Consider the following 12767-nt stretch of genomic DNA (forward strand, 5'->3'; position numbering starts at 1 on the left):
TATGATGAAGACATGCAAACACACATAGAATATACTGTGTGTATGTATGTATGTATATATGTATGTGTATGTGTGTGTGTGTGTGTGTGTGTGTGAGAGATGCATTAACGTTGCTGTGCTGAGTGAGTTTGTTCTCCTGGCTGTGCAGCAATGAGGTCCGATTACTAGCCAGTCGTAAACTAACGTGTTTCACTCCTTCTGCACCTCGTACAGAATTAAAGGCAAGTGGCCTGTGAGGCTTTTAACAGGACCGCACGCGCACAGAGTCACCAAGCGGCAGAATGGCTTGAGTACAATCAGGCCATAGACCAACACTATGCCACTTCACCCAAGTTTGCTCAGTGCTCTCACTCACTCTCTCCTGTGTTTCCCCCCCCCTCGCTACACCGACCACTCCCAAAGGTGACGCCACAACCAGCCGGGCCTCCCATCTGCCCTGCTCCTCACACACACTGACTAAAAGCTCTGGATACCCAGGGAATGCTTCCTCCTTTTCCTCAATGACCCTGCACCCAACACACACGTAAGCAGTTGTAGACGAGTCCGTACAGCTCCTGCCTCACTGCTTCCCGCTGGAACAGTTTCACTTCAGAATGACTAACTTCCTCCTTCTCGCTCCGCACCGACCTCCCCTCCTTCTCTCCTGATAGCCTTGTCATTATTATTGTCTGCTCGCCTACTTAAAAGCTTTTCCAAGTTTTGGTGCTGCTTCACTGAGGATGGGATGGAGGAGTCAGGCCGCTACCCTCCAGTGACCCTGGAAGAGCGCTTTTGAGTGGGGGGGGGGTCACACAAACTTAACACAAGACAAATGGGAGAACGCGTTTTAGAGTAATCTTTACAGTGGGATGTTGATGTAGTTTTACTTTCTAACACAATGAGCATTGGAGTTCCTGGAGTTTTGTTTTCTTGTTACACACGTTTTGCATACATTTTATGTATTTAAATGTTCAGGATTTAAGAGGCATGACATTCTGACTACCGATATGTGTCAGCACCAGGTTTCTCATATTTCATTGCCTCAAATAATTACACTTTTACATTACATGTCATTTAGCTGACGCTTTTATCCAAAGCGACTTACAATTGCTATATATGTCAGAGGTCACACGCCTCTGGTCTGTCTTGCTCAGGGACACATTGGTTGATGTATCGCAGTGGGAATCGAACCCAGGGCTCCCACACCAAAGGCATGTGTCATATCCACTGTGCCATCACCTACTTACAACAACTGGCATAAGTTCTTTGCCAGAGCAACTCACAATACTGCACAGTATTTATGAATAAAACATAATCTTTAGTTCAATAAAGATTTGAAAGAAATCAAATAATCCCAATGATTAGCTGACTAAGCTAAGCTGCTGTTTTCTAATGTATTTATCGCTTTTATTTAGTTTTAGTCTTTATTTTGATGTTTTATATCAGTATTGCCTCCTAATGTATATACATGTTCACATTTCTTTTATTCAATATTTTAAAGTTTAAAATATGTAAAGCACTTTAAACTGTATGAATTGTGCTGAATAAAGTGCATCCCACATGACACGAGCCAAGATGCATATCAAGCAAGAAGCATATTATAGCTTTCAAATCATGTAATCCATAGTTTGTGTTTAAATAGTGATAAAGAAGAGAGTAGTGAGTAACGTATCTGTTCATTAACATGCATGCTCGTCAGCCATCCCTGTTTAAAGATTGAGAGGGACAATCACTCAGGATGTCAGGGAGGAATGAAGTGCAGGGCCTTCGTGTCTGAGTGTATCTACAGCGTTTTTTATTTCTCTCGGTGTCTTCCAGTTTCTCTCACCGTTAGTTAGTGTGGTCCAGATGAGCTGTTGTAACTGACCTACTTGGTAAATAAAAGATACAAAGTTGAAGCCAGGCTGAAGCACAAAGCCCATTTTAGATATTTCTTCAAAACAAAGTAATGTATGCACCCACTTTCAACACTTGTCTCTGCCCCACTCTCATACTGTTTTCAGCAAGTACTACAATTTAGAAAAATACTTCCTGTTTTACTGTATAGTACAATAATATTTCAAAATATAATGCTGTAAACGTACTGATCTTTGGCTGCATAATTAATGTACTAACTACTCTGAGTTGGCTTATTAGTAGTTTCTTGTCGGCTTGTTCAAAAGGTACTTTGATAAGACCCATTTTTGGAGCACGATTTTTGATTCATAGGAATTTAATATTAATTATTTAATGTGTCCAAAACAAACAGATGTATGTTAGGGTGAAAAAGAGAGCAGCTAAGATTGTGTGACAAGACCATAATATGACCTGAAAAACACAGATTCCTTTCGTTCATATTTAAAAAGTGATAAGGTGTAGTAAGTGAGGGCGGTAGCATATCTGTGTTCACTAGTGTGCGCTCTAGTCACACATGCCACTGAATGTCTGAGAGGCGTAATCACTCAACAAGTGAGAGTGAAATAATCGCTGTTACAGAGCAGGCTCAGTCTCCATTTTTGTGTCTTTCTCTGAGAGTTTCTTGATCTGTGTCGCAACCTCGTCCTCTTCATCGTTCCTCCTGTCTCTCACCAATCTAGCTTATACATATTGATGTCCCAGGGCTAAATGCAAAGTCATTGAGCTGTAATGTATGAACTGTGATAAATAAGTGAAGCAGTAGGAGGCCAATTTCAGACCACCAGACTCATTGGTGGAATGTAGGGAAGCACTTCCTGACATAAATGTGAGGTTGCATGAATAAGTCAACGGCCGTGGCGGAAGAACATCTCCATCGTCACTTGGGTCTAACAACTGGACAAATGCATCCCCAGTTCCCTTGTTGATTTGTTTTTTGTGTGTGAATATTTTAGTTACTTTGATGTAATAATTTAAAATGTAGTCAAGAGCAAGACACTCAAATGGAGAAATGTGCACTGTGACAAAATGCTCCATATTTTTTAAATTTAGTTAAAGTGGTCACAAAAAGTAAAAAAAAAAAATCACTGACATTTCAGAGCTTTCTCCTCATGGTGCATGATGCAGATCCAACCTAAATAATAAAGAGTATATGCACTATATAGCACATTGCTGTATTGTGGTGGAGAGAGGGTTCATTTTTGCATTTTTCTAACAATCAAAAAATCTTATTTCTTTAAAGGTCCCATGACATGGTGCTCTTTGGCTGCTTTTATATAGACCTTAGTGGTCCCCTAATACTGTATCTGAAGATACAACTCAAAGTGAAATTTTCATGCCATGGGACCTTTAAAGGCAACACATTGCATCCTTATCTCCTCTCCACTTTACACAAAGACAAATGGAGAGTAATAAATGCATGTGTGATGAGAAACCCAGTCTGACCTGAAAACCATGGATTTCTTCACTTCATGTTTAAATAGTGATGAAGAGAAGTGAGCGAGAAGAGCAAGTTATGTATCTTTATGCATTTGCATGAATGCTAATCAATTTCCAATTAATCCATTGGTGTCTCATCTCAGCCTCTGTTGACCACAAACAAATACATCTGAAACAAATACACCTGATACACACACACACACCTGATACACACACACACACCTGATACACACACACACACACACACACACACACACACACACACACACACACACACCTGATACACACACACACACACACCTGATACACACACACACACACACCTGATACACACACACACACACACACCTGATACACACACACACACACACACTTATACTCACAGCCAGCATGAACTTGGCATCCTCAACTTTGTCCATATCCAGCAGCTGGAGGAAGAGGTCTGAAGCTGGTCTGTAGCAGGCAAAGTGGTTGGCTAGCCGCTCTGCCATAGCACTCACTGCAATACAACATGTACATTTAGTGAATGTCTTATGTGTTTTATTAGGACTGGAGTGCATCATTCTTATCATTTTGCTTGTGGTTTAATATGTTGTATTTTTATTTCTTATACATTTATGCATTGTGTGTGTGTGTGTGTGTGTGTGTGTGTGTGTGTGTGTGTGTGTGTGTGTGTGTGTGTGTGTGTGTGCGCGTGTGTGTGTGCGTGTCTTACACTTGTCTAAGGCTTTGTCATTGTCATCTTCCAAGATCTTTCTGAAGACGAAGGACATACTGGGGGTTGTGCTGTTTGGACTAGTGAAGACTGCCTCCAACACTTCCACTGCGGACTCCATGTCACCACTGAAGAGGGCGGAAAGGGTTAGCTTAGTTAGAGGTCATCAAAAATACACCCAATAAGCTGTACAAGTTCAATCTTCAAACTTTGAACACATAAAAAGAAAATAGGAGAAACAAACCCTGACAAGATTTTTTATGTCCAATGCACTGCAAGTATGCTGTGGTTTGGTTAGGGAAGGTTGTGTTAATAAGAAGGCAAGCAGGTTTCTTTGATGTGTAAGACACACATCCTTGTTACATAAAGGGCACACTTCTTCCTGCATAGGCACAGACTGCTCATTGGATGTAATGTGTAAGACACAACAATATCCAATATGGCTGGAATTGCTAGAGATACTGAGCTGGGAGAAGAACAATGCATCAGTAATCAGCCAAACCAGAATTAACCTTTGAAAGTGGGATTCAATCCCTTGGGGTAGAAACAAATGCTAAACAATATATTATGAGAAACTTGCCATATTAAAGAACAAGAAGAACTTCTCCCACAAGCTGTTTTCTAGACTCTTTAGTAATTTAATATTAAAATATTGGTTTATATTGATTTTTTTCTTCCCATTGTGCGCTGACCAACTTATTCTCCGACTGATGCTCGCTCGTACACACTTGGTTGAGACAACCAAACAAAGCCTGCACACCAAAGCGCTACAAATGTAAAACAACTCAATCTGGCAACCCAACCTCGCTACTAACACTTTACGCTCCCTGCTCCCTCCCCACCGTCAGCAGTCGTAATGAATATTTAACATACAGGGTGTGTGTGCGTCTCTGTGTATGTATATGTGAAAGCGTCCAGAGGTGGGGAAACATATCTACGCTGATTGTTGCGACTGGGACCGTCTGAATAATTCAGCAGGGGCCTCCTCTAAATGTGGCACTCCGCTTTCCGGGCCTGCTTGCTTTTCCGCCCCGGCTCTTAACCAGTCAGCTTGACTCAGATACAGTGGGGACGCACGTGTCAGGGCGGCTCAGAGCGCAGCTCCTGGAGGTCAGGGTTCAAGCTGACAGGCCCGCACTGCAATGGCCAATCAGGCGTGAGACTGTCTTGCTTTTCTTCACTTTCTGCTGTCCTTCCGAGATGGCACGGGGACGCAGCCACTTGAGCTGGGGGACAGCGCTAATGCGGCAAGTAGCGCAATGAAAGTTTGATGCACAATGTGTTTTATGTATTTGTTCTCTGTTGTTTGAGAAGCGACAAAGCAAAAGTGGAGGATGGGTGTTTTCATGACATTAAAAGGAACCCATGAATAATCCTATTACGCCTGTGTTTCCTATTTGTAGTTGACACCGCGCTAGCCCTGTAAGCTTTTACTTTGAGAGTGTGTCAACATGGGTCTTGTCACACTCTGCTGCTGGTAATGCATTAAACTGTTTATCTCTATGTGCTGCTTAGTAACACCAACAGTTTACAAAATAGTATAAAATACTTCACATTGGATTGTAAATTGCATCATAAATTGAAATTATGTTTTGCTCATGCAACTAGGAGCCCTGCTCATCCACAGACAGTTTTTCTGTTTGCTGTCTGTCTGCACTCCATTTGACTGAACATGGTTGGTAAGGATTAGAGATAAAGGTGATATGACAACTTTCTTAAAAAGGTCAGCTTTATGGAAATATCTGAAATGCTGCATATCCCTAAAATGTGACTCATACATGACCAAAATCCTTAGTTAGGCCCCTTTGTGTAGACTTTTATGTGATTATAGGATCTTTCAAATTACTCTGTAAGTTTTCATTTGTAGAAAAATGAGACTAGTGGCACAACCAGAAATCCTACACAGGCTTTATGTGTCTCCACACTTAACTCATAAACAGTTGACACAAGTCCATTAAGGAATCGCCACATATATCCTACGCTTAACACGCTTACTTCTTGATGTGTGCAAGGGCCGTGTTGTTGACAAACACCATGCTGGACAGGTTGAGGGTCGTGCCGAGGTCCTTCATTAGTGACTCCACTTCCTGGATGCCCGCCACGTCGCCATGGCTACCCAGGGCCTGAACCAGTCTGGTGATGGCGAGCTGTGAAGGCACGTGGTCCACCTGCAGCATAGACTTCAGTTTCTCGAGAGCATCTGTGGAGGAGTGGAAGAGGTGAGTATGTGTGTGTATGAAATGAGAATGTATATGTGTGTATGTCTGTGTCTTACCTTTAGCCTGGCCTTTCTTGCTGTGTGTGATGATGAGCAGATTGGTGGCGATATCACTCAGCTGAAAGCCTGGCACATGAGACGCAGCACTGCGAGAGACGCACAGCATTTTCTTGGTTTGGCATCAGCTTTCAACTATACACTTCTTATTTGGGTCAATTTGTTACTTATATAATCACTTTCTTTTTCGACCTCTCAACGGTTTTTAAGCACGCTCCCAATGACAAAACAAATTACAGTACAGTGGCTAATGATCGTTGGCCAATATGACGACATATACTGTGAAGATGATGGTAATATGGCAGAGATTTTGCCATGCAGTGTATATACTGAGTTTATGACCAAATACCTGCAAAACGAATCATCTGGTCAGACATTCCCGTCAGCCTCAGCTCTACTTTTTAGCAAATGTTAGGATGTGAACCCACTAGACTAAGATGGTGAACATGCTCATCATTATATACCTGATAAACATCAGCAACACTGTGAGCATGTTAGCATGCTGACATTAGCATCTAGCACTTCTGTGCCTAAGTACAGAGATGTTAGAGTGGCTGTAGACCGTCATATGTGGTACTAATGTATGCAATGTAATCCCATGTTGGATGGAGCGTTTCAATGGCATGACACAAATCCATATCTGGGTTGGGTGCAACTTCTTACCAGAGTGGACTGTACACAGCTGTTAGAGACGGCTTTATTTCTAACTTTAAAGATGACACTGTACTAGTTGAAAACAAATCTTTATAATCTGTGATGACTAAATTAATATCTCTGTGGCATCTAAGTCTTCAGCATTTGGGTCATTATAAGGCATCACATTCAGAAACGACTCCACAGATAGACAAAACAATGGGAAAAAAATGACTGACAGCAAGTCTGAGCCTCTTGTAAAGCACTTGCTGTAACCATGAAAATAATACAGACATCAAACAGTTGATTACTTCCTGCTGAGCTGCTGCATGTGTGTGTTTGTATATCTGTGTGTAGTGTTATGTAGGACAGGCTGAATGCTGCAGTATTTAGGTGTCCAGGAGATGCCCCGCTCCTCATCACTTCTTCACTCACTCCATCTGCCCGTCTATTTGCTGTCCTTTTCAGCCCTCCTCCTTTTCATTTATTTGCCACTAAAACCTCAATCAAGCTTGCCTCCCGTCTTTTTTTATTTATTTGTTATTATAGCCCTGCAACCAGATTAATCCGTCCGCTCAATTGAGCATCAGGCTGGCAACCCTTATCACCACGGCGACACCAGGCCAAGCAGCATCCGGCAGCCGCTGTGACGGGGTCACGGTGGAGATTGAAGCGGTAACAGGGTCACCGAAGGATTGCCGTGGAGACCAAGCAGCGAGGGGAGAAAATCTCTAGAGGCCGACTCTCACTCACCTTTCTCCAACACACACTCACTCGTCTTCTCGGGGTATTGTGCTTTAGCCAATGAATACAACATTCACCCCTTCCCCTCTCTCTCTCTCTCTCTCTCTCATCATCATCATCACTCTCTCCCAATCCCTTAATCTCACCATAAACACCCCGCTGCTCAATTCTGTACAGATTACCCAAAAACAAACCCACCCACCCACCCACATGCACAGAGAATTAATGCCTATAGCGTCTTCATTAACCTCGTACATGATTAAATCTAGCCCTCTGCGCCTTGTTCACTCCTCCTTTTCCATTTAGCTCTTTTTATCTCCATGCTTTCCTCCCTATTTCCATCTTTCCCTGACACTCCTCTCAGCTCATTTCACTTCTCATTTAGAGTGCAGATAAACAAAGCTTTTATCCAAGCAGGGATGCCATAAACCAATTCAAACAGAGACTGGAGATGGGTTATCACTTGTATTGCCTCGCGCTTGTTGAAACAGGGGTCTAAAATTGATACGATTATTCCTCATAACATCAGAGAGTGAACCATGTAGAGAGCCGAAAACAGGGAAAAGACCGATAGTGTAATAGATGTTTTCACAGGTTTTTTTCCCTGCTTCCCTACAAATTTAGTAACTGCATCTCTTCTTTCGGTGTATCATGTCATTCTATTATTATCATCTTTTCTTTTCTTTTTTTTTACACTTTGCTTCTGTGTTTTTCCTCTGCAGCGAGAAAGTGATATAAAGAAAGGGACAAAAGGAGATAAAGAAAAAGGAGGAGATTACCTAAAAAGACAAACCGAAGATCAGCGCTGTACTAAGCTCAGATCTCTAATACCGCTGTCTGTCAATTTGTCTCCAGGCTCAAGCCCTGATATGGCCCGCATAACCCAACAACACATGATACATTACTAATTGGAAGAAGATTGATGTTTTTGCGCAAAGTCAGCCGCTTCCCAGAAAACCAAAATTAATCTGTACACCGAGCGGTGTGTGTGTGTGTGTGTGTGTGTGTGTGTGTGTGTGTGTGTGTGTGTGTGTGTGTGTGTGTATATCTTGGGGCTTAGTAAGAACCACTGTTCATATCCAGCAGGGCTGAGTGTGTTCGAACACAATCAGTTTATAATCCTCATGTCTATTGAAGAGATGTAGTTTTAGCCTGAGGTGACCTGGTGCCACAGACTGAGGAGACAGGGAACGCAGACATGCACTCATCTCCTTTTTCAGTTCCGATCCAATTCTGATACCTGAATTTGGATATCTGCCGATTATCAGAGCAAAAGTATTTCGATCAAGTAATAAGAGTATCAGAGCATTAACCACAATACAAGGTGAATTTGTTATGTTTATAACCAAGATATGGGATGGGTCCTTCGTATTCAACTGCTATTAATCATTTGTAGGGAGGAACGGATACAGACAGCTGGTTATTACAAATTAGATGCCAGGACAAAATGCTAAAATATGATAAAATTAACACTGTTAGAAGTCAAAGCAAAAAGATCAAACCTGAGTAATTACTGTTAAAACATACTTACATATACTATTTATGCCTGATATTACAGTATAACTTGGAAAAAAACAGTTGTGTTTTTCTGTTTTGTAAGACTTTACCAAAACGTGTCATTTGTCGTTGCAGAATGAGATATTAAAGCACTTACATGTCCTTAACTGCCATGGCATCCTCAATGGATCCCTCGGCCAACAGGGCCCGGATCAAGTGATCATAAGGGGCGGGACCTAATACCACACCCTTTTTATCAACTTCCTTCAGCATCCCATAGGCTTCTGTAGAAAGAGAGCGAAAGAAAGAGTCCAAGTTGGGACAGGATAAAGAAAAGCCAAATTTGAGAGAATCTTTATAATTAAGTAAGTGACTCTAAAAGTAAATGAGTAGCTCTAAGTCCATTTTAACCCTCAACTCTTGCAGCTCTACACAGCTTTTAGGACATAATTTTTCCTCAATGTTGGAACAGTTTCTGAAGCCACCTAAACCCCCCCCACACACACACACCTTTTCAGCCTTGGAACTAGGAGGTGGATGTGTCCCACAGTTACTTTAACTATCCAACAATCCAACAATTTATGCAGCAACTAGTGTGTTGTGCGATGGTGAGAAAGTATGCAGGGTTAGCCTCCAAGGAAAGATTGTTCAAAAAGTGTGCATCCTTTTCACCATACTTGAATGATTATCGCATCTCACCCCTCAATATCTCAGGGAGAAAATCCCACTTAACGCCAAGTGCCTAATCAGCAGACAGCCAAGTAAATAAATTACATCTGAAAAGTTAGATGATCCAGAGAATTTTCTATGGGTTTGGAACCAGAACTAAAAGACAAGTGTGCAGCAGGACTTATATTTATCTGATGGCGAGACACAGGACTCCAACTGGAGTGCTGATTGTTTTATAAGCAGTTGTTTGCTAAAATAAAATTGATAAGCAAAAAGCATATCAGGGCTGTTGAAGTCTTTCTGCCCTCTAACGATCAAAAATATCTTCATTGCCGCTTTAAATGGAAACTTACTCACTCTTACTTATCTTATTTACTCACGTCAGATGGTTCAAGTATTTCAAACTAGCTTCTTATGTGTTTAGTTCAGCTCTATATCATGTTGGACAACAACACTGAGAGCTCCTGCTGCTTACCTTTAGCTTTGCCCCTTTTACAGAAGGCCAACAGACGGGCCTGGTATTCAGCACCACTTTCGGCTGTGGGGAGGGTTGTTGCCGACTTGACCTGCTGTGGGGTGGCAGCTTGTTGGTACCAGGTCTGAAAATGACACACACAAAGAGAAAACTTTTTGATTGTTCCATCAAATCACAGCTGCATCCAGCATCCAAGCCTGTTTATACACACACACACACATTCAACTGTGTGCTGGCAATGAGCTGGTGTGTGTATGACAGTGCAATAATGCTGGGCAGGCAGAGCAGGGTCCCGTAATGCTCGCTCACCCGTGTTGCAGTGAGGGGAGGGGGTTAAGCTGTATTGGCTAGGGGCAAATTAGGTCTGGCACCCCAGGGGCAAAAAGAAAAGTGTGTGCGCGTTAGAGAAAATGTGTGTCGAAGCGGGGGTGTCAACTTAAGAGCCCCAGGGGTCACCAAGTTCATCGCTCCAGGCAACAGCAATCACTTCCTGTCTCATCATGCTTCAGGGTATTGGAGCACGCTCACATGCAAACCAAAGCTGAGGAAAAATGCAGCAATAGAACAGACTATTATTATATTATTTAAAGCTAAACTCCCCTCTTCACTTCAATCGCTTTAATACATATTCTGTCCACTACAGTCAAGGCCACATGCATGTATGTAACTAAGAATCCAGCGGCAGCCATATGGTGGCATTTAGCTGCTGGCTAAATTAGTCTGGCATTACAGATTTACAAACAGATCAAGCTGTAATTCCTTTCACCAGCCAGACGGTCTGATTGACCACACTTCAGATCAGAGCTTCAATCCTGTTTCCTCTGCATGTAATGAACAGAGGTTTAAAGTGGAGCGGGGTGAGGAGGGGGGCTGTATGGAGCGAGCAGTTGATAAGAGTTTCAGAGGTTTTTTGGGGCTAGTTTCTATGATCAGAGGTTGGGGTCAGCTTGCTCTTTGGTTAATTTATGCAGTAAGAAAATAATTGGGAACGAGACCATGGTATTTTAAATTATGGTGAGCAGCTTCAGTTTATATTATATGCAGCGCCGATGAAGCTTCTTTCCATATCAATACAGGACAATTTACAGTATATACTAGATATACACTAACCACAGAAGACTACTAGCACTGTCAGTTTATACATTTAGAGTTAGCTTCTCCATAAGATTTCATTTATTTATATTTTGATGCTGCTGTAACACTGCAACTTCCCATTAGGGTGTAAAGTGATTTCCTTTGGGAAATGAGCTGCAGTATCTTACGTTAGAGACACCTATATATCAATGTTGGAAAACCTTTAATATCTTATACTGCAATTTGCAATTGAATTAAAGCCTATACAATGTCAGAAAATAGTGAAAAATGGCCATCACAAGTTGCCAGAGCCCAAGGTGACAAAGATATTCGATTTACAATGACACAAACAAAACAAAAACGGCAAATCCTTCAATTTGAGAAGCTGAAAACTGACTGAAAATATTATAGATTATTAAAGGATATGACAGATAACCAAGGGTACCTCCACCCCACTTCATTCAAGATTTAAGGACAGAAATTTATGCACAGGCATGCTTGTGTGTTATGTTTGACCTCAGGCTATTTTAGAGTCCTTGAGAGCTCTTGGGAATCTCCTGGCCTTTGCTTTCAGTTTTATCTGCTCTGCTTTTGCCTCCCCTCAGGAGCCTCCTGGCAATTATTCTTCTGAATAACTGATCGGTCTAATGAGCGTTACTGGGATGTGCATATTATTAAGCTGGGGGTTTTACCTCAGGCACCTCAAAGGGCACCTCCTGGCCATTATTCTTCAGGATGTCTGCCAGCATACGCAGGGTCCTCTCCCTGGGAATGACGTTCTCCTCCTGCATCTTCGTCCATACTGCTTCTGCCTTTTGCCAGTCGTTTGTCTCCTCTGGAAACAACAAGAGACAAAGCAGTGGGAATGAGAAAAGAGGTGTTCTTATGTAATTTGTTATGAACGCCATGAGACACAGACCCATGTGGACATATAGTCAGTTCATATTGGTTTAGATCAACACTCAGCCTACACCAGAGAGTAATTTCTGACAAAGCGCTCCATGCTGAGAGAGGGCAATCAAAGCACTAATCTGATCAACTGACTGACCCTCAACATTGGTGTAATTTGGGAAACACACTAACTAGAAGGGGTGTGTGTGTGTGTGTGTGTGTGTACAATGGGTTGACAATCAGCTTTAACACTCCAATCACAACTATTATCAGCTCTGCTCTCCACTGCAGCAATCACACCATGTCTTGTGCTCTTACTTCTGACTGATCCCATTCGCTGACACTAACCCCCCCCCTCCCTCCCCCAGACCAAGAGCACAACCAAGAGCACAAGGTGGGAGGTCATATAAGAGGGTAAATGGGAGGTTGCAAACTGAGAGGAATAAAATAAAAGAACACACAAACAAACAAATGAAAGAGCC

General features: G+C 42.2%; 1 protein-coding gene across 1 annotated transcript in view; it reads right to left on the reverse strand.

Annotated features, from left to right (window-relative positions):
* Window positions 1-12767, reverse strand: part of lrpprc (leucine-rich pentatricopeptide repeat containing) — a 57177-nt gene that overhangs the window by 6519 nt on the left and 37891 nt on the right. Inside the window, exons 28-34 of the mRNA XM_028603472.1 lie at window positions 12087-12229; window positions 10321-10444; window positions 9334-9460; window positions 6303-6391; window positions 6023-6227; window positions 4028-4155; window positions 3696-3811 (exon numbers count right to left, since the gene is read on the reverse strand). Coding sequence (XP_028459273.1) covers window positions 3696-3811; window positions 4028-4155; window positions 6023-6227; window positions 6303-6391; window positions 9334-9460; window positions 10321-10444; window positions 12087-12229 — 932 coding nt within the window. The remainder of the gene's footprint in view (window positions 1-3695; window positions 3812-4027; window positions 4156-6022; window positions 6228-6302; window positions 6392-9333; window positions 9461-10320; window positions 10445-12086; window positions 12230-12767) is intronic.

This window comes from Perca flavescens, chromosome 17 (genome assembly GCF_004354835.1).
Source record: "Perca flavescens isolate YP-PL-M2 chromosome 17, PFLA_1.0, whole genome shotgun sequence".
NCBI lineage: Eukaryota > Metazoa > Chordata > Actinopteri > Perciformes > Percidae > Perca > Perca flavescens.